The sequence below is a fragment of the Caretta caretta genome, chromosome 7, assembly GCF_965140235.1.
Source record: "Caretta caretta isolate rCarCar2 chromosome 7, rCarCar1.hap1, whole genome shotgun sequence".
NCBI lineage: Eukaryota > Metazoa > Chordata > Testudines > Cheloniidae > Caretta > Caretta caretta.
In genome coordinates this window covers 110,122,680-110,149,444 of record NC_134212.1, presented here as the reverse complement: position 1 = coordinate 110,149,444, position 26,765 = coordinate 110,122,680, and the positions used below count along the sequence as shown (strand labels likewise).

At 40.6% G+C, this 26,765-nt stretch overlaps 1 protein-coding gene across 2 annotated transcripts in view; it reads right to left on the bottom strand.

Annotated features, from left to right (window-relative positions):
- Positions 1–26,765, bottom strand: part of CACUL1 (CDK2 associated cullin domain 1) — an 83,547-nt gene that overhangs the window by 38,471 nt on the left and 18,311 nt on the right. For both annotated transcript variants that reach the window (XM_048858025.2, XM_048858024.2), the window contains exons 3-4: positions 23,417–23,519; positions 7,905–8,000 (exon numbers count right to left, since the gene is read on the bottom strand). In XM_048858025.2, coding sequence (XP_048713982.1) covers positions 7,905–8,000; positions 23,417–23,519 — 199 coding nt within the window. The remainder of the gene's footprint in view (positions 1–7,904; positions 8,001–23,416; positions 23,520–26,765) is intronic.

Here is a 26,765-nt window from a genome sequence, read left to right as displayed (position 1 = left end):
CTGTGTTCTGCGGAAGTTTAGACTGATGCTCACGTCACCGCTGTACAGATCTAGAAGATAGGGACATTCTTGAGGAAGGTGATGGATGAGGAGATCGACCTTGTGGAGTGTGTATGTATGGCATTTGGAGAGATGTGTTGGGACATGCACGAAATCTGAAACCTGGACCATTTCTGCAGGTATCATAGAATCGAATCATAGAATATCAGGGTTGGAAGGGACCTCAGGAGGTCATCTAGTCCAACCTCCTGCTCAAAGCAAGACCAATCCCTAATTTTTGCCCTAGATCCCAAATAACCCCCTCAAGGATTGAACTCACAACCCTGGGTTTAGCAGGCCCATGCTCAAACCACTGAGCTATCCCTCCCCCCAAGTACAAGTACAACATGTCAAGGATATTCTACTGTGTAGCAGAACTCTTGTATCTCTCGAACAGGAGGAGCTTTTTAGGTGTTAGAACCAAGCAGGAGTCATGCCTTGAGGTGGAGAATCCCCAAGTTGGAATGCAGGGTATGTTCTTTGTTCTATGACAAGAGGTGCGGAATGGTCGGGAGAGAGACTGGTGAGTACGTTGTGAGCTGACACACGTAAGGGTACTAGGTCTGACTCAGCCAACTAGGTGCAATCAGAATGACATGAACTCCATCCCTTTTTATTTTCAGCAGGACCTTCAACAGTAGGGGAAATGGAGGAAAGAGGTAGAGAAGGTCCCTATGCCAAGGGAAGAGGAAAGCATCGCCCAACAAGTGCTGTCCCATCCCCGCTCTGGAGCAGTAGTGTGAACATTTCTTTTTCAGGTGAGTGGCGAACAGGTGTGTAGACTGGGTGGTATGTCCCCCCATCACTTGAACTGGTTGTGAAGTACTGTTGGGTGTATCTCCCACTCATGGTCATGTGGGAATTTGCAACTGAGACTGTCCACTATCAAGTTTTCTGTATCCAGGAGGTACGCTGCAGACAGTATAATGTTGTGGGAGATGTCCCAATTCCATAAGCTCATCACTTTTGTGCATAGGTAGGGCTATCTAGCTCCCCCCTGCCAATTGACGTAATACATAAAGATCCTGACAGATAACTTGGCCTGTGTGTGATCCTGTGAGCAGCGGGAGAAAATGGGTGCAGGTTTTCCTGACCGCTCTCAGCTCACTGATGTGGAGGGATATCTCTGAAGGCGACCATTTGCCTTGCATTGTGAGGCCGTTTTGATGCACGGCCCACCCTATGAGTGAAGCATTGGTGATGAGGAGCAATAACAGTGATGTTTGTGAGAAGGGGATCCCTTTGCAAACATTGTCTGGGTCCTTCCACCAGTTTAAGGAGTTTTTGATCCTGGTGGGTAGCAACAGGGATTTGTCCAGTCTGTCCTTGATTGGTCTGTAAACTGAGATGAATCACATTTGGAGACATCGCATGTGAAGCCTGACATGTGATACGACTGCTGTGCCTGCTGCCATATGCCCCAAGAGTTGGAGGCAGACTCTGGCTGGTATTTGTGGGCTGCTTTGAATAGCGTCTATGAGTGTGACTAGGGATAGGAACTTGTGTTGGAATAAGAGGGCTTTGACCCATGACGAGTCAAGGTCAGCCCCTATATATGCCAGGCTTTGCACTGGAGCGAGGATTGTCTTCTGGGTGTTGATCTGTAGACCCAGTTCTGTAAAGTGTATTGTAGCTTTAGTGACTTGAGTGAGCCTCTCAAAGAGATTGGGCTCTGAGAGGACAATCGTCCAGCGAGAGGTAGATCACTATCCCTTGAGAATGTAAATGAGCGGCAACCACTGAGAACCTTGGAGAATACTCTGTGGGCTGATGATAGCCCGAAGGAGAGCACTCATTATTGGTAGCGGTTGTGACCCAGAGCGAACCAGAGGAATCGTCTGTGAGCTGGTAGGTTTGAGATATAAAAATAGGTGTACTGGAGGTTGAGGGCTGAAAACCAGTCTCCCTATTCCTGTCGTTGCTAAAGTGACCATCTTGACTTTTTGAGCCTTGACAAATTTGTTGACAGCTCTGAGATTTAGTACGGGTCTCCAACCTCCCTTCCTTTTGCGTATTAGGAAATAACGAGAGTAGAACCCCTTGCCTCGTAGATGTTAGGTACTGGTCCTATGGATCCTAACCGGAGGAGGTGATCTATCTTCTGTCATAGTAAACTCTCGTGAGAAGGGTCCCTGAAGATGGATGGGGAAGGGTGTTGTGGAGAGGAATGGGGAGGTAAAAATGGATGGAGTACCCAGTTCGAATGATCTCTAGGACTCATCGGTCCAATGTCATGCATTCCTAGGCACTGTGGAATGCTTCCAATTGGTGGCCAAATGGGGATAGAATGATGATCAGCTGTGTCAGTGTAGCCAGCCAGCCAGCCCCCCCTCTCAGACCAGCATTGCTGGGAACACAAGGGAGCCAAAACAACAGGGCACTTAACATAAATTCCAGCACAGCCTTTGAAGCTGTGAGAAGCACAGGTGTGCTGCTACAATGTACCTCTGGGAACATATACAACCATTAGGCTCACAGCAGACAGAGAAGCTGTGACAGACATGGCTCTTAGCCCCTACTAAATAGCGTGATGCACACACCCCAACATCCTAGGTGGGAAAATATTTACCCTAATAAAAGGAATGTCCAGTAGTCGAAACTTATTGTTTCTCTCCCTTGCAAGTGTAAACTACTCTTGCGAGAGCTGGCGTCGCCCAGACAGACCAGCCCCAATTTGGCATAAGAAAGGAGAGAGAGAATAAAGGAGTACAGAGGTTTAAGTATGGGACCTACAGCACCAGGATTTTTGAGTGCTTTTCACTATCTATCTGCTGGTCAGATAAGTGACAGCCTCCCAAGGCTTCTGCAGCTAAGAGGGTCCCTAAGCCTTGTCCCTTATTCGTCTTTCCGCGGAATTGAGTGACCGATCCTGGCTTGGCACCGCTGGAATCGTGCAAGGAGGGTAAGAAGCACCCACACCTGATCTCCTATCTTTAGTGTACACATATTTTGAAATAGAGCTTTATACTTTGTTTTCTTTCTTTGGGATTGTGGCTTCAGTTTTCTAACTTGTTTGTGAGTGTAACATCTCTACATTTAAATAAGTAGGCACTAGCAATTTTGTAACCACATGATTAGAATCTAGTTTAATAAATTTTGGTAACCATTTGTGCATAAGCCTGACTTGTTTCTCTGGTTTACTGTAAAGCAGCCAACACAATTAAAGAACCTCAGCCGTTTTGTCTATAAAGCCTGACCATTAGGTGAGAGTACTAAGAGCCTAGCATTGAGTTGTGCCGCCTCCACAGGGCAAACTCTTGGGGTGCCTGTCAGTCAATCCTGACTGCCCACTGCGAAGGAGCTCTGAGCTCTAGCAGTTAAAGTCACGGGTGTTTAGGACCTTGGGGCATCCGTCAGCCAAGCCCGGGCTGCCCGCCGCGAAGGGACAGTGCGTCCTAGCGGTTAAAGTCACGGATGGTATAAAACGGGCATAGCTGGCACCTCACCAAACATCCTTGGCCATCGGCTAACAGTCAGTCAGGGGGAGTGGTCTAACGGTGCCTCAACCTGCCCATCAAAAGTGGTGCTTAGACATAGAGGGCTATGAAGAAGATTATGGGCCAGGTGGTTTGCATTTAGAGGATTTCCCTTTCTTTCTTTGTGACTCGTAGTGGCAGTGAAGTTGGTACTGAGATGCCTGTGGTCTATGTTGGGACAGGGAACTAAATCGTCTCTTTTGTCCCTGTATATAGATACCCAATGACCAGAGGCTAACCCTGGAGTCTGTCAGAGTGTGAAGGGAAGCGTTAGTCTTCTTGGCAAAGAGCTTCATGCCCTCAAAGGAAAGGTCCTCGCACGTGGACTTTCGGAAAGCCCGACAAATGGATCCATGACACTCGTCGCATCACCAAAGCCGTAGAGATAGAGCTAGCTGCCGTGTTGGCTGCACTGAGGGCAGATTGCAGTGACGTCTTTGCCATTAATTGGCCTTCCTGGATAATGGCCTTGAATGAGTCACAATGTGCTTTGGCATCTTTTCAATAAAGTCATTCCGTTTTGAGTAATTTATGAAATCGGATTTTGCCATGAAGGCCTGGTAGTTGGCAATACGAAATTGTAGAGTGGCTGAGTAAGCTTTTCTACCGAACAGATGAAGGCACTTCCAATCCTTGTCATAGGAGAAGCTCTTGACTGGTGTTGTCGACCACAGGAGTTGACGGTGTGATGGAGTTGGGTGGTGGATGGGAGAATAGGAATTCAGCTTTCTTGGCAGGGCTATAGTATTTTTTTTTGTCCGCTCGCTGACAGGTTGGGGCCACTGATGCCAGGGTGTGCCACACAGTCCCTTGCCAGGTCTAAAATGGCCTCAATCAGGAGGGTGATCTTTGAGGAGGCCGAAGAATGAAGTACCAAGGAGTTGATGGTGGGTATCCTTGACTTCCTCCAATGGAATCTAGAGCACGTCAGCCACCTTCTTTGTTAGCTCCCGAAGGGACGAAAGTCGTCTGCCAAAGATGGTGGAGAAGCCATGACAGCTTTGTCTGAAGAGGAGGAGGATGATATGGTCCTTGGTATCACTTCCTCTTCAGTACTGGCTTCCTGTTCCTCTAAGTCTTGAGGCAATTCAGAAGCCCTGGATAGTGTGGCCGAGGGAAGTGTGCCTCAAGGGTTCTCGGACGAGGCTCAGAGGTCGAGAGGCATGATGGCAGTGCGCACCCAAGGATCCCAATATGGCCTTTGAGGTGGTGGTGGCATAGAACCTGGTATTGGCACCCATGGATAGCCATACCAGGATGGTGATGATGGGACCATCTGTGGGTATATCCTGGGGCTCTGTTGGTAATGAGCACCATATGGAGCTTGGGAGGAGTACTGCAACACCACTTCCTCAGGCTCACTGTTTGAACCCTCGCTAGAGAGCAGAGGGGAATGGCATGGCAGCAGAGATACTCCCCAGGCTTGGTAAAGGCTTGGTGCAGAGGTCTCAGTACTCAAAGGAGGGGACTTGTGATGCGGAAGTCATAACATTGTTATGACTGCTATATAAAAAGGAGTGGTGGTGCCAGGGGGGACAGATCTTTCCCGCACCAATTGCTCTGGTGCCTGGCGAGCCATCACTGGTGGTACCGATGCAGACTTGCATACTAGAAGCATCTTTTTAGAACAGTGCTTACTCCTGTCTTTCAGTGCCAATGAGTCAGTGCCCATACCCATTGGGTCCGTGGGCCTGTCAGCAGTACCAGTTGCAGTCGGTTTCCATGAGCCATGGTGCCGGACTGAGATTGCCTCAGTGCCGAAGATACTGAGCGAGACGGTGATCGCTTGCAGCTATCTCGGCGCTCACTATGGAGGCTTCCTGCTGTCTTCTTAGATGATTTGTGAGAGGGGTCCACACCCCTTAGATGTAGAAGGCTGTGGGAAAGACTCACATCTACCAGGAAACTGGGGTCGGAGAGCTGCCTCCATGAAGATAATCTTCTGGCGGAGTCCTCTGTCTTTGCAGGATCTTGGCCAGAGTTGTTGGCGAAGGTAACACTTTTGTTAAACGTGGCCTTCTCTGAGGCAGTGAATGCACTGAGAATGCTTATCCACAATTGGGATCACCTCTTTACAAGTGAGGCAATTCTTGAAGCTCAGCGAACTGGGCATACCCCACTGGGGGAAAAGGTCCCCATTGGGGGAGAAAAGGCCGGAAGAAAAAATAAAGTCTTCTTTAAATTTTATTTTTAAGGATAAAATAAAAGTAGAAAAACAACTAGAACTACAACTAGGAAACTAACTAATCATAGGTATGTAAATTAAGATGATAGTCTTAATGGACTGCTAATGGCTCCATCTCTAGCCAGGGGCGGTTGAGAAGGAACTGAGGAGGCCATGCATGCTGGCTAGCTTCCTGGCAGAGCACGAGGAGAGACAATGTATGTGTGGGCACAATGGACACTGCTATTGAAGTTCTCAGATTAGCAGCCCAGAGATGCAAGCACACCTAGAGTGGAGCACCCACAAGGACACTACTCGAAGAAGAATCTATATTTTTCTTTTTAAACAGAGTTAAAAGCAGATTCTGTTACCATCTGCTTGTTTACTACTTACACAGCCCTCATCTATAGTGTCTAATCAGTAAGTTCTGACCGTTTGATTTACAATTACAGTTTCTTGTTTTCACTATTTTCTGTACTCTCAAAAACTCTCCATCAAGAAACTAACAGAATTAAAGACGTTTCCCCTCACATCAAGAAGAAATGAACACCAGCTGAAATAACACTGTTATGACAAAGATGGGATGGGGAATCCTATGGAGCAATTAGAACCTGTGATTACATAAAAGTTATTATACTGAATAAGAGAATAAAATTACTGCAATGCCCAAATGTAATCTGCTAAATACAGCTTTTGACCAGGATTTTACACAATAAACCTGTGATAAAAGCATGTACTTGAACATTAAGAATATATTATTTTAGCTATGGGCTCTAAATCATGAACAAAGGACAGCTCAAAGCATATACAGATAATGCAACGGATTCTCATGTAGCACGCAGAAAGGAAGCATTGCACACTCCTGAGAGCCAACTCATTGCAACAAAGATTGGTAAATCAAGAAGTATAGCCATCTCTGCCTAGTTATTCATATCCCATCTCAAGGGACTGAACTGACTCATCCCTTCACCAGCAAGTAGATCTCTGGGGAATCTGGGGGAGGGGGCTGTTGGGTTTTTTTTTGTTTTTTGGGGGGAAGGCCAATGGGGTTGGTACAAGAGATTACGCTGGGCAAAATAGACAGTACCTGCTCCCAAGGAGAGGACTGGAGAATCCTCACCTCCTCATCATGGTCCCTGGCTCCACTACTCACTGGTCCACGTGGAGGGGACTGAAGAATCCCCATCTCCTTTTATAATTTGGAGGATTATAATAAAGATACAGGAGTGATCCCTTAGCTAAAATTGCGACAAGTGAATTAAACACACGCATATGCATATGCACTCCCCCTTCTAACAAAGTTTTTTTGCATCTAGCAAAGAATTTTTTTAAAACAGATAAAATTAAAAGTATAAGACATTTTTTAAAATCTTACTTAAGTTTTTTCTTGATCTAGATATGAAATATTCCTTCTATTCATATTCTTGAGTGAAGTCCAATGCATAAACTATTTTTGATAAGATCACATGCAATTTTTGTTTTTAGTTATTTATTACAAAAATATACATCCTGGAGCTCTAAACAGGTTCCCACAGAATTATTATAAGCTTCTGCATAGGTATCAAAGAGCTTAAAAACTCCACAGGCAGGAATTTAGAAAAATCAATAAAACCAATAGTTACAGTTCAATGAGTTTAGAACTTCTGCAAAAATACTTGCAAACCGTAAGCTTTGCAAACAATCATTTGGTGCAACTGATGCTCCGAATTCCATTATCGTTATGGCTAATTATACTTCCGAGACCGTATGGTGGGGTTTTTAGCTTTTTTTGTTTGTGTGGTTTCTCCCACTTACATGACTTCAAGAAGCCATTGTAGGCCTAGAGAACTCATGCAACCTAAAGAGAGAAATCACCTTTTCCATAATGCACCCAAACTACCAGGCCAACGTACAACAAGCCTATGAGCTGGCCAAACTCGCAATACATTTAAAAAGTTACACAAAAGTTGATTTTTTGCTGTCGATACAAAAAAATATCAATCTTTCTGCTATGAAGACACTGGCAAGGCAGAAAAATAGCAAACAACTCTCAATTTAAGTGCATTGCTTTTCTTATCTTCCTAGATTTGATCGTAAGTGTGATACCAGCAGCAAAAGCAACAATGAATACTATATTCTGTAAGAAAATAAGTCATTAAAGTTGCACTTATCTCTTTCCACTTTCAGTTAACATCTCAATGTGCATGGACATAGTCTATTCAAAAAAAAGAATTTTCTAAACTTACCATATATATGAAAAGAGGCACAATGCTCTGCAATGCTCCCATATATTGTCCAAGAGCTATGTTAAATCTTTCAATATACAGATCTGGAGGGCTGGCCTGCAAGAAACAGTAAAAGGGAAGGAGTAATTTTAACACAAAGGAAAACACAAATGTAGGACACCATGGACTAAACTTTCAACTCAAAACTCCCAAGGCTATAAAGGATGCGACACTTAGTCCAAGAGGAGCAAGTCACATATTAATCCAGAATTCCTATTTCCACTTAGAATTAGAACAACCTCCACCAAGACACCCAGCAAAAACTTAGGCTACAACACCCAGTTCCCCCCCAGAAATCTGTCATTACTCTGACAAATATGTCCAATGATACCTCCAGCATGCCTGTAGCATAAACCAGTATTTAGCACAACCAAGTATATACATTTAACTAAGCATCCAAACATTCTTTTGAAAGGTTTAGTCTGTCAGGGCTAGATCCTGACAATGAATCTGTATGGGTATTGAAGTGTGCCTGCATGGATCCATTTTTAGGATCTACCTCTTAGACATTATGGTGACATTAAACCACTGCTCGGCATATAAGAAACTGAGTCTCTGGGTTTTGCTGAGTTTTTCAGCGTGAGGGAAGTATGATCAGACATTTAGTTGGAGGTGATGTGAGGCATAATGCCTTATGAAGCTCCTAGGGCAGAAGCAACAGCACCACTCTTAAGGGGTTTGCTACTCTCCAAGGCCAGTCAAGTTTGCTATTAAACTTTAACAGGGAACGTGCCTTCCCCTGCCCCATCTCCTTCCCACAGTGCGAGTAGGAGCAGGTAGTTCTTATGCTCAGACGAGTGTGAAGACTGCAACAGTGGTTGAACCCTGTGCAGTGGCAGTGAGAGAGATGCACATTTCTCAAGCGGGTCTGCCACACTGACTCTTAATGCTCATTCAGAATGGTTCGCATTATATTAATTCCCGTGGGTAGGTGTGCGGTTATTTAGCTACACCTGAAATATTGCCTCATCTTCACAAGCCAGAATTCTTATCTTCTAGGTGATTTCACTGTTACCAGTATTTTCATAAAGACATACTAACACTACTTCTAATATGTTCAAAACCAATCATTCCATACAAGGCAAGGTTTTCCAGCAATCTTTTTTTTCTTAATATAGCTAGTAAATTCGTAAAAAGTGTTAATTTTCACAGTCGGAACCCAGTTACATGGAAACAGAAGTAAAGACGTTAAAAAGGCAAATCAAAAGCCACAAAAGAATAAAAGAGATTTTTTGGGTACATTGTAATAAAAGTGACAGAGTTATATAGGATCAAATTGAACAAGTGTAACAAATGTATGATTAAAAACAGATTATAGGACCAATTCTCAGGCCCAGCCAACCCACTCTTGGAACAAAATGCAAATGAGGAGAGGGTATGTAGAGGTGGCTATGAGCTCGGAAGACTCCTTTTTCATACACAGTGTTTAGAAGATATTTATGCACAAAAACGTATTTGCTGAAAGTAGTGTGCCATCAAATCTCATTTTCCAAGCAGACAGTATTTCTGCTTCCTCTAAAATATGTTCCCTTCCACTTCTCCACCCCAAACTATGGTCTCCAAGATACATTTTTGTGTCTGTCTGTGCTATTTTATTATTGAGATCATTTCCAGTTTTTAAAGATTTGTTGTAACCTAAGTAAAGTTTTTTTAAAAGGAAACTTCCACCTCAAGGGATGTGTCAAACAGGAGACAATCTCACACTGGACATCTCTATCCTTATCTGGCCATGCGAAATTCACATAAGACTTTCATCAAAAAAAGAGAAAAAAGTCAAAGACTTTATAAATTGTTTTACCATATTTGAACACTCTGCCCAATACATTATATCTGATCTCCCATTAATGTGTGTCCTGGAGTTTTATTTAATGCTTATTTCTCCCACAAAGATTAAAATATACCTTAATTTCACCTAATGAAACAGTCATATAGGGCTCTAAGAATTCCCATGACGAATACTGACATGGATGTTGTGTTAGGTCCTGATCCAAAGCCCTAAAGCACATCTAATTTTAAGTACAAATTTTAAGTACAAAGAAGGCCAATTGACTTCAGTGGGAATATTTATGTGCTTGAATATGTACGTGTTTAAGGTTTTGTTGGATAGGAGCCTTAAGTTTCCTTAACTTGCATAGTAACTGCCAGTGTCAAATAATTAATGCCGAGTAAATTAACGAAGCCAAGCTGCCTATCTTCATTTTTATTCTTCTGGTATTTCACATTGGCCCTTATACAGTTGATGGCAGCCAGTGTCTGACAGTAACAACAAGGAGTCTGGTGGCACCTTAAAGACTTACAGATTTATTTGGGCATAAGCTTTCGTGGGTGTCTGACAGTAAAGCACTGAACAGCTAAATCCCATTCACCTCCAAAAAGCTATCTTTAAAGTGACAATATTTCACTCTCTTTATCAAACAATATCCCCCCTCCTTTCCCCTGTAAACTACTGTAAACAAAAAAAAATCACTATGAAGAGTATTTCATAATTTTAAAAGCATTTCCTCCCCACAGTGATTCACAACAATTCTTTAGGTACCTAAAAGGAAGTCCATAGCCTCATTAAATTTTTCCCTCCTTTCCTTAAATTTTAAGTTCAATGGTATTTTACTGTAGGGTTGTTCCTAACTGTTGGACTGCAATGAGCTACTTGTTTCAAAGTAAGGACTCTACGCAGTAAGTCCTTCTTCACACGAATAGCCCCAACGACTCTAGTGGGACTATTTGTCTAAATAACTGCATAGACTTTGCAAATTAAGAAGAAGAAATGGATCTTGGACCTATTCAGACAGTCAAGTAATCAGACTTCATTAAAATGATTCTCTACAGGGGCTCTAGTAGAAATGTCACTTCTATTTTAAATCCCTATTTTCAGTCGGTTATAACTATCATAAAAGATACTGTCTGCTCTGGCTGAAATTTCTCATTCTTGGTCTCAGTCCAGAAGCAAATTATTATTGAAAATATTAACAAAAAAATCCATTCAGCCATTTAAATCATGGAAGAAATAGTGAAGTACGACAACTACCTTTTTACAGCTAGGTGAGGCAATTATGAAAGACTTTAAACTCTGATTGCCCTTTAACTAATGAACTGTAATAGAAGAAACATGCTAAATAGAAAAGTGAGATACTGAGAAAAAAAAGTTAAAGATTTCACACAAATATCTGTATGCAAGGGAAATGAAAAACCATGCAAAATATCTACCGAAATTGTTTCAACTGCTTGGGTAAGATCATTACAGGAAAGTTGAAAAATATCAAGAACCAGGAAAAAAAAATATTTGAAACCTCCAGACCATTCAGGATAAAGGAAAGATTGAGTACACCACTAAAGAATGTGAACATGGCTCCTGCCTCCTCTTGTTTTGTTAAAAGGCTTTTGGACAGCTGGGGTTTGGTTATGGAATAATTGGTCTTCGTTTTTGTTCATTTTTCTTAACAGAAAGGTACTTAATGATTCTGCATTCTCAGTTCCACTGACTCACAGGTAGTTTCTTTGCCACCAGGCATTTCCTCTCTCCCTAGATCCGTGCCCTGTCCCCACTGTCTACAGTGTGACTGGCTGTGGGCAGAGGTTCACAAATTATTTGTGCAAAACCAAGGCCGTAAAAGTGTAGCAAAGACATCTGGAAGTGTTGCATCAGAGGTTTTGAACTCTCCCCAGACAATAAGTCTGGGCATTCAATTACAATGGAAGTCTTTCCCTCTTGGGAGCTTTCATATTTTTTGGAGGCTACAGTTTGCCAGGATGCACACCTTGGATTTGCCTCTGGATGTAACCAGTGGAGGTACTTGAGCTAGAACTCCCTTGTTTTAAGAAGAGAGGACTACTGGAAAGTCATTATCTATGAGTGTCTCTCAAGTTTGGAATTCACTCCCTTCACTTGAAATAACCTAACTTTGTTCAGAGCATATTGGAAATTAATCTATTTTCTTAGGGATTAAATAGCTATAGGCTGGTATACTTGAAGAAGGTGAGGTATTTTTACGTTAACTTGCTTTGGGTGGGTATTTTAAGAGAAAGGAGAAGATTAAGCTGCTGATTTTGTATATGTATTATGTAAATTTTTGTCAAAGCCATCTAGAGGGTAGAATAGCAATCTTTTTTAAAATTATTTATCAATCAAAATAAGATTCATTACAGGGTGGATATTTCACATTTTTATCTACAGATACAAAAAGTCTTTTCCTCTTCCTTCTGCAATAAAACTGTTGGCAACTGTGCTGCTTTAGGCTGTCATCTTTATCACCCAACTGAATAGCAATAACCATGCTGCTAATTCAATAGTATGATATCCAGCACAGATGTGCCCCATTTTTTGTTGCAGAGCACTTGCAGATCAATATTCTTTATTCATATGCGGAGGAAGAAAGATACAACTCTCTGACCCTCAGTATGTAATACTTCATAAAAAAAATCACTAATCTAATTCATTCAAGTAAAAAACTGTTACTAACCTTGCGTAACTGTTGTTCTTCTAGCATGGAATGGACATGAGCAACACATCTTGGTGTGCGCGCATTGCGTGCACTGTTACCAGAAATTTTTCCCTTAGTGGTATCTGCAGGGCCAGCTCCAGTGCACCTCTGGAGTCACACGCATATGCGCCGATGTAAGGGGCCTCGCAGCCTCTCAGTTCCTTCTTGCCAGTAACTCCAACAGAGGGGTAGGATCGTGGGTCATGGAATGGACATGAGCAATGCATCTCGAAGAACAACCGTTTTTTCTTTTTAGAGTTCTTGCTCACGTCCATTCCACGCTAGGTGATTCACAAGCGGGACCCCTGGAGGTGGGCTCCGAGTTCATGGATGTGAAGTAAAATCCCTTCCCTCTCGAGTCCCGGGAAACTTCCTCTACAGCCCCCACATGTAGGAGGAATTGCACCTCTGGGCAAGGAGTTGCTCGTGAGAAAGGTCCCTGAAGAGGGACGGGATGGTGGGTGGGAGGGAGGGGTGCATAAAAACTAGAGGGTGTAACAAACTGTTACTGTACTCAGGATCCAACGGTCCAATGTTAAATAGGACCATGCCGGACAGAAAGGCGACAAATGGTCCAAAAACAAAGGAGGGAGCTGCTCGGTTCGAAGAGCTAGTATCGCCTGGAGCATGTCCACTTGGCGCTCCATAACGTTTAAGAGCCGCTCTGTAGCTTCTTTCTGGTGTGCCGCGTTCTCCATTCGGTCCCTCTTCTCACTGTCCAGCCACTCCTTCAATTCCTGTTTCTTGGCGGCAGAGTGTATCATAACCTCACGCAGAAAATCCTCCTTAGTTGCTCTTGGCCGCTTTCTAATTCTGCGCAGCCATTCTTCCGCCGATAAAGAGGGAGGCTGGGCTCCCAAGGTCATCTCTGTGAAGTTTAAATGCAACATTTTACAGAAGCAGTATTGTTTGCAACACAGACAACACTGATTCAGTGCTTTAAAACACAGCCAGTACTCACACACCTATCACTAACTGGCTGACCCCAGGCAAGCACACATGAGCCATAAGATCCGCAAAATGGTGAGTAGCCACAGGGGCAGGGTAAATCACTCTTCCCGGAACCTGCTGTACACTAGGCACATGGCTCTTGGGGAGAGCCAGCACTGTAGTGGGGACCTAATGATCATTCCTGTTCCCACACTTTCCACAGGAGGTGATCATTACAGAAGATATCTCGGTGCTGAGGGTGAGCAGGGAATCAAGGGAGGGTCTTCTCCAAGCCTGCGGCTTCTGCCCTGGCCCCTATACGGCTCATCTGTGTGCAGCAATGGTCCCCGGTCTACCCCACACCACCCCGCCATGACAGCAAAGTGGCAAGGGAAAATTACCATTAATGGGGCAAGAAACAACACAACTCTGCCAAGGAACCTGCGGCAGCAGATTGCCCAGTATCTCCACGAGAGTTTCCTGGAGATCTGAGGGACATTCCCACGAAGTGAGGGAGTCTATCAACAGCCTGTTCCGCCGCTCAGACTAGGCATGCAGTGGGAGACAAGCCTGCTTTCTGCAACCCTCCTGCCCCCGACAACTCGCTTCAGCGATTCCCAAAATCAGATCCACTTATTAGGGGCCTCCTCTCCTGTTTGCGCTTCGCCAAGATCCGACTGCTGTGACTGGCTAGGTTCCTCCAGGGTAGAAAAGAGCTCCTGGCTGCATGCATCTCTGGCCTCTGAGTCATCCTCTGCCTCTGGGTCCCCCTCCCCCTCTTCGTCCAAGATTTCCTCCTCCTGACTCAATCCACTCTCGACTGGCATGCAAGCCAACAAAGTATCCACAGGGGCCTTCACAGTAGAGGTGAGGTTGCCACTGAGTATTGCGTCCAGCTCTTTGTAGAACCAGCAGCTCGTGGGTGCAGCACTGGAGCAGCGGTTTGCCTCCCACACCTTGTGGTATGCTTTCCACAGCTCCTTCACTTTTACCCTACACTGCAATGTGTCTGGTCATGGCCCCTTTCTGTCATGCATCGTGAAATCTGTCCGTAGATATCATAATTCCTATGGCTGGAGCGCAGCTGGGACTGCATAGCATCCTCTCCCCTGAGGGCAGGGCACTAGAGTTCAAACCAATGACCAGAGAGGTGAGAACAGGCATTGTGGGACAGCTCCCGGAGGCCTATCGCAGCGCTGTAATCGACCAGGGTGTCTACACTGGCACCATAGCGCTGTAACCCCAGCGCAGAAAGCTGTACGCCTCTCGTCAGGGTGGGTTTTTTTAGAGCGCTGCATCTGCGCCGTTTCTGCGCACTAATTGGTTTGGCAGTGTGTACATCCCGGGAGTTAGATGCTTAGCAGAAAGATGCTTTACTGAGCATAAACTTGCCAGTGTAGACAAGGCCTTAGCCAGAGATCCTCAAAAGCTATTTAGACACCTACCTCCCGCTAATTTTAATTGATTTTCAATGGCGTTAATGATTAAACCCGTTTTCATGGATTGAAAAGACTGGTTTGGGGCAGCGTATGGAGACTTGTTCTGAGATTGTGGTAGGGATGGAGCATAGACGCTTTGAAAGCAGAAGACATACAACAGCTAAAATTTCATTGGCATAATTCTGTGCTATGCCAGGTTTGGTTTCCTAGCACTAAAAGTAATTCTGACCATTTTTAGAAATGTATACAGCTGTAACTGAAATGATAGAAGCAATGACCTTTTCATATGAACATTACCTAGTCATACTATTTTGAGATGGTTTTGTTGCACTTTAGAATTTTAAGGTCCAATATTTGCAGAAAGAAAGTTCTTTAACTAAATTTTATAATTTAATAATCAGTGTCCGACTCCACACAAACACTAACAATACATTATTTGGTAGTTTTAAGAATTTAGCTTCTTATTTATATGGCTCTTCATTAAACTGAGATACTAAATGGACATTCAAAGTAAGAGGAATGCCTAGAGTGTTTCCAAGTTTGACAGCTAGTTGCTTGACAGACGTGTCATGGCTAAAGATGTTTGCACACTTACCACAGGGAAACAGTTAACTGCTAGAATACCACACATCTATTTCCATGCAGTTTTAAAAACCTGGTGCAAGCCATTAGAGCAACATGATAAAACATTACCAAAAAAATTACTAAATAAACCCATTTTGATAAGAAGTAGGGGTGATTCTGTGTTACAGAGAATCATGATAAAAAGTAATGACCATCATAACTGCAAATTAGTGAGTTTAAAGTGAGATGTTCATATTTAATACAATTTTGACTACTAGTTTGAAAAAGGAAAGTGTAACAAATAATGCCCCAACTAGAGCAACTTATGTAAGTGCAATACCAGGAATGATCACTTCTCTCACTGTCACGGTCTAATTAGACACATCCACAAGTGCAATAAATAATTTTTGCTGTTTTTCACATTGGGAAAATTAATCTGTCAAGCCTCTACAACAGAAATAGATGTCTTGTTTATTTTTTTATCATGGCCACGACCATTACAGATTACACTTTTTCCAACAAAATATCCACTAAAAATTATACGATTTTATTTAGTGCTTTCAGCTTTTTGGGACGAAGTCCATCAGAAAACTGAACCTAGGGTTGTCAGGCCAAAGGAACCCCACAAGCCTTCTGCCTAGATAGCCAGGAGGGAAATCTCTATTAATGCCTAACGAATGCCAAATTAGCCATTTTTAAGCTGCCTCATTTCTGAAATTCTGCTCAGCCCACTCACCACACACATGGCAATCTGGCTCTTCAGAAAAGGGTTCAATAAGCATACCCCAATTTTACTGAGGCACACAGTCACCTTCTCTGCCTATTAGCTGGATGGGAGAGGGGATGAGACAAAGAAATCCTTGTTCAAAGTCTCTTCACAGATGCAACAGAGAGGACCCGAAAGAGAAGGGCCATTCAACAGACCCACTCACTCTAATAAATGGTGATCAGAGAGGTGAGAATGGCAGTATAAGAAGCCAGGAAGCCATCCCCTGCTCAACTCTCTCCTCCCAATACATCAATATTAAGAAATATTATTTGAATTTCCAAAACGTAGGCACTTTCCACAAACAGGAGGACAGTTCCTGCCTTATAAAGTTTATGATCTATGACGACAAGTGACACATACATTACATATTTTAATTAAATATACATTGGCTTCTGTTTGTGGTTTGGGCTGCTCACCAGCCCACCCTACTACTGATATCCAAGAATACACTCTTTCAAGCTAAGCAATATTTTCCTATTCTGTTTGTCAACTTTTCAGTGCCACCTAAAGAAGCGTTATTCAGCCCTGTAGATTCATTTTACATCCACCCTTTACACTGTAGTTTCTCCAGCAAAGAATGTATTAAGTAGGCCTGGCAACCAATTTGGAACAGAGGAGGCGGTAGGCAATGAATACAGAAGCAATACATTGTACTTTGTATGTTTTGTAACTTTAATGGGGGGTGTAGAAGCGGCTGTGATCCATTAATATTAAGAAGAAAAGTTAATTGGTCTTTTTTTTTAGTTTGCAATTAATATAGCAGTATTCTTTCTAGACAGAACTGCTGCTTGTGTCAAAATTAAAATATAGCCCTCTGCAAAGTCTAAGCTACAGTGCAAAGAAGAAAACTTTTATTTGCATTCTACTGCCACCTACAGTACAAGTTATAAATCTCAAATTGATAACCATGAGTAATATTGGACATTAGGACAGCTAAAGATTCTAAATCTATAAACACCATTTGCTCTTGCTTTTTTAGCGCTCTATTCAAACCCTCTGAAATCATTAAGTCTTTCTATTGACTTCAGTGGAAGTTCCTTAATGCAGTGTTCAAAAGAATACGTACATGGGACAAATATTCTCTAGTTTAGAAAGAATAGTGTCAAGTAAAAGTATCAGAGTAGCAGCCGTGTTAGTCTGTATTCGCAAAAAGAAAAGGAGTACTTGCGGCACCTTAGAGACTAACAAATTTATTAGAGCTCACGAAAGCTTATGCTCTAATAAATTTGTAAGTAAAAGTATCTCTGTGATGAACCCACTACAGACAGAGGATAGGTTTTAATAAGACTAGAAACCAGCAAGACTAAAAAGCCTGTCTAGAGATATCAAATGTTCAAGCATTATGTTCAGATATTTGACAATTTTACAACTTCTTTGGTTCAGTGTTCCCACTAGGAAATTTCAGCGTGAGGATAACCAGATTATTCTGACATACTGGTTGTACACAGATGCTCTGTAATGCAGCTGTTACACAACCGCTGCTAAGTACTCTACTTGCTGAGGAGATGACATTTTGCATGCCTGCCATTGCAATTTTTACCACCCACTCTCTTTTGACACAAAATTATAATACCATCACCTTGTACTAGACCCCATCTTCTGTATCCATTCCTATTAAATCATACCAGTTAGGTAAGTGTTTGTCTGCTCAACTACAGCACTGTAGAACGGCTACCGTGTTGTGGGCCACACATGTGAAATATGCACTGAAATACTACATGTTTTAAGAATTTTTAAGTGCTAGAGAGTAATAGGTAGTTTCCAGACTACAATCTATCTTGCTCTGATTTAAATGATATGTAGTTCTTTAAAAACTTTAAATACCCCCCTTTTATAGAAAATGTAAATGTGTTCTCTTCAGTCAGGCATGGAAAATGTTTTCTAATCATAGTAGATTAAAAAAGAGACATGGGAACCATAGGACAACTTAAAAAATTTTGCCGGTGTAAAAAGGAAGATAAATTCCTGACATGGAGTCCTCTAGCTAGAACAAAGTCAATTGCTTTAAAATATTAAGACTTTTTTTCCTTGCATTAATCCCATCAAATGGGGTCCACTCTACGAGTCCCCTCCCTCCAAAGTGCTCTGTTCAAAGCTGTATCTTCTGTCAGACCATATCCCAATGTCTTCCTTTATGAGATTCCACCACTACTTCTTGGGTTGGCCTCCATCTTTTTCCTTTAGTCTTGATCAACTGGACTCTCTTATCCACATAGTTGTCAGGACTGCACTTTCCATGACCAAACCATTTGAGCATGTCTCCAACATACACATTCCTCACTTACCCCTTTATGCTTACACCATTCAACCATCTTAATATTCGCATTTCTGTGGAACAGATCATCATCTTCATTGCCCAACATTCAGCGCCAGACTGTAAAAGTGAACTTTCCCTTTTAATCTTACTGGTATCTTCTTGTCGCATACTACACCACTTCTCCCTCTCCATTTAAGCCACGCATTTATTATCCCAGCTCCAATTTCATCCTCCATTTCCCCCACTTTTCTGGATTCTGGAACCCAAATACTTGAAACTGTTTTCAGTACTGTCTGGCCATCTAGTTTCAAGGATAATACTCCCGTGTTCACATTACTGAAATCACATATCGTGTACTCTATTTTTCCTCTGCTTGTTTTTAGACCATGTCTCTCCAACACATCTGTCAATTTTTCAAGATCTTCTTCTAGACCATCTTTCTCCTCACTATGCAGAATGACATCAGCTGCAAACAACATGCACCAACGTGACTCCTTCTATACGTTCCTTGTCAGGGTACCTAGCATAAGGATAAACAAGAATTCAATGCTGATCCCTGATGCACTCACACCTTTACTGATGAAGGGTTTTCACTACTAGACGTTCTGACTGTTGACATTACACCTACACACATGGCTTTAACATGCTGCACATAAAGTTGTGGTACAATTTTTCTCCCTCATACATCACCAGGTGACTTCTCTTGGAACTCAATCACAGATCTTTTCCTGGCACGAAGTTGCACTGATTTGCATTAATATCTGCTTATTTTCTTAGTCTCTTATCAGTGACTCTCTCCCACAGTTTTATGTATAACTCATCAGCTTTATACCTCTATAATTAGTACAGTTGCCAAGGTCACCTTTTGCCATGTATATCAGCACCAACAAACTTTTCCTCCACGTGTTAGACATTTTTTCCCGTCTCATAATTTATTTGATTACAGAGATGTCAGAAGATTCTATTCCAAGCTTATTCCTTCTACTCCAACCTTTTTTGTGCCTCAACAGGGATTCCTTCTGGGCCCACGGCCTTATAATTTTTCATTTCTTTTACAGCATTTGCCACTTCATCTGGTGTGATAGGCTCCACTACACCTAAGTTCACCATTTCAAAGTTGCATTGCTCTCTTGGGTTTTCTTCATTTAAAAGCTGTTCAGAATACAGTCTCCATTTATCTTTATGCAACTACCATCAGTCAACACCACACCAGGTTTATCTTTGATGAACCTCACTTCCTTTATATCTTTAGTCCTTTGTCCCATGCTTGTGCCAAGTCTTTGTTCCTAGTCTTGTGTAAAGTTCCTCGAATATACAAGTACATTTTGCAAGTACATTCCTGGCCAATTTCTTTACATCCTTGTATTCCTCCAGGTATCATTTGCTCCTACTCATTTGCCAGAGTCTGCTATAGCTGATTCCAAGCCCAATTGAAAAAGAGGAGGATTGGTGTCAGACTGGTAGCCAACAACAAAAAATTGCCAAAAACTGATACTACTTTAAGACTTAACCATCTTGCTTAGTATTTTAGAACAACGTTTACCTGCTATGCAGCAGCTACAAATACCCGCAACCATCTCTCCCTTTATAAATGCCACACCAAATCCTGTCCCACTCACACATCTGGTACCCATTACTAGATACAATTTCAGGCTTTGATCTGCACTCTGAGACAAGCAAGCCCCCACTAAAATCAGTAGGTGTTTTTTCATTTATTTCAATAGGTGTTAAAGTGGACCTTTTATGATGAGTCTGCTCTGGACCCAGTACTCTGCTGATACCCACCTACAGTTGAGTTGTACACAGTCTAACTTGCTTTGTGAAACTGTCATTTGAAGTAACTCAAACTCCAGTGCAGATTACAGCAAGCAAAACTGAAGGAGAGGCAGTTGAAATTGGCTGATGCAGGCAAAAATCTTGGTACAACGCTACTAGCTTACTATGCTAAAATTGGGAACCCAAGACAGTCTTATAGCACAAAATCCTCTACTTCCTAAAACCATTTCAAGCCTTTTATGAGCAAAGCTCTCATGAATTCAGTGTGAATTCACCTGTAGATAACTTGTACAATCAGACCCACAGTGCAAATTGTTTAACATCACCTCAAGATGAGAGAGTTAGAATCCTTTCACACATACTTCATCACTTTACAGTATGAAATCTTTTATGCATGAGTTGAACCACAGGTAACCATTCCACACCAGGGAGTTCTATCCACTGAAGTTAAAGCTAGAACTATATTTATGAATAGTACAGTCCATAATCTTGAGATTTAAACAGTAATAATTTTTAATTATTTGTATAGTATTAATGGCATGCTAGTGATTTCCCAGACAGGTTCAGAGATAGATACCTGACAAAGAATCTAACACTTAAGGCCTGTTCTAAACAGAGTTGCAGTGGTTTAAACTGAATGTCTTTTTAAAAAGTGAATTTAGTCAAACTTTGTGCAAATTCCTGTATAGACATTCTTAAAACCAATTTAAAGCTGGATTACATTGTTTTAAGTCAGCTCCTTAATGCATGAAACTAAACCAAAATAATAAGACATTGACAATGATTTATGTTACGTTAAGCCAGAATTTGTTCAGTTAAATAAGAGAGTTTAGAGTAAGCAGCAGAAGTGTCATTCCCCAAGAGTCAGTTTTGCAATTAATACTTTGGAAAGTATAAAAATAGCTGAAAAAACAAAAGACTGTTGTCCTAACAAGAAACCATGATGCTCAGTTTTATTTCATAATACATCTTTACACTGGTTCTTGATCACTTACTGAGCGTATAGTTCTACATTAGAGAGTATAAAGAGATATCATATTGAAGACATGCAAGTATAAACTGATGGAGTTTAATTGTGAAAATAAACAGGCATGATTAAAATATCAAAAATGTCCCACCTCCCTCATTGTGAGTACATAAAAAAAGAATGAATGGTTTTAGCAACAGAATTTAGCGTTCTCCAAAATGCCAGTGTGCAAGTATGGGCCTGGTAGACATGGACAAAACTGCCTGCTAGGATTATTGCCAATTAGTTTTTCTGCCAGAAGCTGAGACTGGAAGGCAGGGAATGGATCACTCAATAATTGCCCTGTTCTTTCATTCCCTCTGAAGCACCTGGCACTGGCCACCATTAGAAGACCCGATACTAGGCTAGATAGACCAGTGGTCTGACCCACTATGGCCATTCTTTGTCCTACAGAGATTTCTTGTAGGAAACCAGGCTAAGTGAGGGATCTTTACATATGCACATTTCAAATTATATGATTTGTTGTATATGAAACAAAATATTGTATCTAAAGTCAAAGGTCATGTCATTATATCATACCATAATAATTCTATCACCTGTCGTAAGGTGGGTTCAATCTAAGCAAGGAAGCTGTTGCAAAGACAGGGGCTGCACAAAATAGTTGTCTCACTTATTCTTGCAATAGGTTATAGCAGATATTTTCAGAAGAATTTTAGTGCATCCATGCACAGATGCCTTTAAAAACAATAAATTCTTAAATTCCTGAAGGAACTATCTCAGAATCCAGTACTACAGCAGGGAGCAAGGGATTTTGGGAAATTTCCAAACACGAAGCATTGCATCGTAGGATGGAATTAGGAGGACTAGTTGAACCAGTGCAATGATTGTCAATTCTCATACAAATGGAGGAAAAAAAGTGTATAAAGCACCAATTCAGCAGGACCTGAGCTGAAGACTTAATTCTAGATGTTGCAACCAGCTACTATAAGTAATGCTTGTAGAACAGCTGGGATGGCTGTTATGTGGGGATGTAAGACATTGTAAGGGAATTATTCTTATTTCTTGGTTACTTGGCACTTCACAGTAGACAAAGAATGAGTCCCTACCCCAAAATGCTTACAGCCTAAATTTAGATGAGAGTAACATCAGCATAAGCACATTATTACATATTTTGATGTGTGTATTTATATTTAAAAACCAAAAACAGATCTAAGATAAAAGCAGTAAAACAAACTGTTGTTAATTTCAAGCACTGTGAAAAAAAGTGAGGTTTATAGTCAAGGTACTATATTTTCACCAAGTGAAAACAAAAAACTGCTGTATTTGAAGACTCCTAGATGTTTTGTGTTACTGCTTGACTTTTAAGTCAGCAAGTGACTATAATATCAGTTTTCAAAAGTGATTAAAGTCAATTACATGACTTTGTTGTAATTTTAGTTTAATTGTTAACAACTAACGTCAGTGCAACATTCACTCGAAATAAACATGAACAGAACTACCTACAGTATAGCAATAAAAGTACAGCTATAGTTTTCCATTTTCAGCCTGCTGCCTGAAAACTTTCAGGATGCCCTCGACTTCCAGTTGACCAAGTGATGACAATTTGGAGAATGCTAGGTTATAATTTTCATGTTAGAAATTCCAGAAGACAACACACAAAAGAAATAGACGAAAGACACTGTACAAATATCAGAAATGCAGAGTGCGACAGGAACATACAAGCTGTATTATGATTGCTGTAAACCACTGACATCTAGGGATGGGTAAGAAAAATGCACATTTGTCTCTAACTCAAAGAATTCATATTTAATGGCACATAATATTCACCTACTTTTTACCATCTCATACATAACTCACCAAGTTTTTTCCTTTAATATGCACAGTTGTCTCCAATTTCTGACCTACGTGGATTGTAAGTGACCTTGTGTGCTTTAAGTTAGCAAAGCGGAGTCAAGCACCTATGTCACATGGGCCAGATCCTGCCTGCTTGATGCATTTGTGGTCTATATTATGTTCAGATTCCCCACTATCGAAGCTTTCATTTTAAAATATATTAACTCTCAGCTCTTATGCTTGCAATGACAACTTGCCAAATATGAACCAAGTGTAAACCAGTGCTGTACAATCTAACCTTACCTACAATTGCGTTATTGTCTAAATCGCAGTCTGTTAATTATGCATCAATTTACTGAATTGCAGGCACTAGTCTTGATAGCAATCCCTTCTAAATGCTGGTTCCAGTACAATGGCAGATCCCAGGAAAACAACAAAATTAGATTGTGCAGCTTCTTACCTGCAGCTCCTTTGAGACTCTCTCTAAGTGGTTAGTTATCTTTTTTATTAGGTCACTATACATCTGTTCCGAATGCTGCTGGCATACACATTTATACACACAACTGCAGAAACAAATATAGGAACAATGATGAATTTACAACAGTTTGCAATGGAAGGCAGTGAACATTTAAAATATTGCTTTAAATCTCAACTTAGAGGGCAACAAGATGAAGCTTTAACAGTTTGTACACTAAGCCAATGACCAAGGCCCCAATCCTGAAATCTCAGCATGGATCCCCATTGACCTCAATGAAGACCCACCATAATGGAGCTCAGGACAGAATCAGAACCTAATGCTGTCTAGGAAGTAAGGTTGCACTTCTAAGTACATTGGTAATTCTGTCAGGAGTACACTTTGTATGTTTCTCCTTCCATACACAGCATTAAAGTTACCATATTAAGTATATAAGATATACAGCACTGTCAACCAGTCATAAAAATAAAAATAGCAAAACAATTGGTTTTAAACCATCAAAAGACATAAAATTTATTGCCACAGATAAAACTTGGCTGAGTGCCTCAGAATTAGAGCATATTACAATTCGCCGTCCATTGGTCTAAGACTTTTGACATAAAACCACATCTTCACAGAAACGTGAAGTCAAGAGACCATAAATGGTACCTTAATTGCTCATTTTAGGATTTGGTTGGTTTAAGTCAAATCATCACCATTAGTTCTTTTAAAAGATTTTATTTTCCCCCATGGCAACAAAACTACAGATTAGAAATATACGTAAGCAGTAATAAAACAAATACTTACAATACGTGCAGCAAGAACATGCCCTAAGCTAATCAGAAACGTCGAAGATTAGACACAGCTTACCTTTGCCATAATATAGGGTGGATAAAAATTGACCTTTTTTAGCGATGTCGATTAATCGCAGTTAACTCATGCACTTAACTAAAAAAAATTAATCATAATTAATTGCCGTTTAAATTGCACGGTTAAACAAAAGAATACCAATTGACATTTATTAAATATTTTGGATGTTTTCTACATTTTCATATCTATTGTATTCTTTGTTGTAATTGAAATCAAAGCTTATATTATTTTTATTACAAATATTTTCACCGTAAAAATTATAAACAAAAAAAGTATTTTTCAATTCACCTCATACAAGTACTGTAGTGCAATCTCTTTGTTGTGAAAGTGCAACTTACAAATGTAGATTTTTTGTTACATAACTGCACTCAAAAAAACAATACAATGTAAAGCTTCAGAGCCTACAAGTCCACTCAGTCCTACTTCTTGTTCAGCCAATTGCTAAGCCAAACAAGTTTGTTTACATTTACAGGAGATAATGCTGCCCTCTTCTTATTTACAACCTCACCAGAAAGTGAGAACATGCATTTGCATGGCACTTTTGTAGCCGGCATTGCAAGGTATTTACGTGCCAAATATGCTAAACATTCGTATGCCCCTTGATGCTTCGGCCACCATTCCAGAGGACATGCTTCCAAGCCGACAATGCTCGTGAAAAAAATAATGCGTTAATTAAATTTGTGACTGAACTCCTTGGGGGAGAACTGTATGTCCCCTGCTCTGTTTTACCCACATTCTGCCATATATTTCATGTTATAGCAGTCTCAGATGATGACTGTGTTGTTCATTTTAAGAACTCTTTCACTGCAGATCTGACAAAACACAAAGAAGGTACCAATGTGACATTTCTAAAGATAGCTACGGCACTAGACCCAAGGTTTAAGAATCTGAAGTACTTTCCAAAATCTGAGAGGGACAAGGTGTGGAGCATGCTTTCAAAAGTCTTAAAAGAGCAACTCTCTGATGTGGAAACTATAGAACCCGAACCACCAAAAAAGAAAATCAATTTTCTGCTGGTGGCATCTGACTCATGAACATGCTACGGTCCACATTGCTTTGGATCGTTATCAAGCAGAACCCGTCATCAGCATGGACGCATGTCCCCTGGAATGGTAGTTGAAACATGAAGGAACACATGAATCTTTAGCGCATCTGGCATGTAAATATCTTGCGACACTGGGTACAACAGTGCCATGTGAATGGCTCTTCTCACTTCCAGGGGACATTGTAAACAAGAAGTGGACAGTATTATCGCCTGCAAATGTAAACAAACTTGTTTGCCTGAGCAACTGGATGAACAAGAAGTAGGACTGAGTGGACTTTTAGGCTCTAAAGTTTTACATTTTTTTGTTTTTGAATGCAGGGGGTTTTTTTGTACATAATTCTACATTTCTAAGTTCAACTTTCATGATAAAGAGATTGCACTACAGTACTTGTATTAGGTGAACTGAAAAATACTATTTCTTTTGCTTTTTTACAGTGCAAATACTTGTAATCAAAAATATAAAATGAGCACTGATTACTCTATCGTGTTGTAATTGAAATCAATACATTTCAAAATGTAGAAAAAAGTCAAAATATTTATATAAATTGTAATCTATTATTGTTTAACAGTGTGATAAATTGCAATTAATTTTTTATCGTGCAGTTAATCACAATTATTTTTTTTAATTGCTTAACAGTCCTAATTTTTTTTTAATTAAAAATCAGGTTTTTAATTTAAATGGGATATTTTTAGTTTGTTATTTAAATTGTAAGTTCTTACTTTCTAAAAATAAACCTGTTTAAAATGAAATTTGAATTTAATACAAAATACGTTAAGGGCTAAACTTATTATAATCTCCTAAAACATTTAAATAAATAAATAAAATATACTGAACCCATGAGCCTCTATCAAACTTTGAGTTAAAGGCTGGTTTTCTATATTAAGAAAGAATCAGGGGGGAAATATCTAACTTTTGAGGTCAAGCTTTTAAAAAAATGGCACAATAGGTCAAGCCTATGTAACTTCGGAGACTGTCATTTTCAAGAGACCTATGAGAGTAGGAACATAAGCTTCAGCCACTTTCATTTAGGCATATTTGAAAATTTTCCCAGGCTTACCTGAAAATAATCAGTTTAATTCACTTACTACAGTTTATCCCTCTGTTTAATAAATCATTTAGCTGTAAACTTAAAACATGTTTTGATAAGAGAAGTTTATATATCCAAAACATTTAAGGTTGTTTTGTTTAATCAAAGTAAGTTTTCTACTCTAATTCATGTGTTTAATTAAATTTCAGTTACCATCTTAATATAACTTGACACAAATCATGAGCACAAAGTTAATTATCTAGTAAATCAGTATGTCATTCTCCATTTTCTAACAAACTAAAAATGTACAATTATTAATCTGAACATATTAAACTATGTTTGCTTAAATATGTATATAGTTATAAATGTATACAGTTTTGCTTCCTTGGTAGCAAAAAGATGTATCAATTCT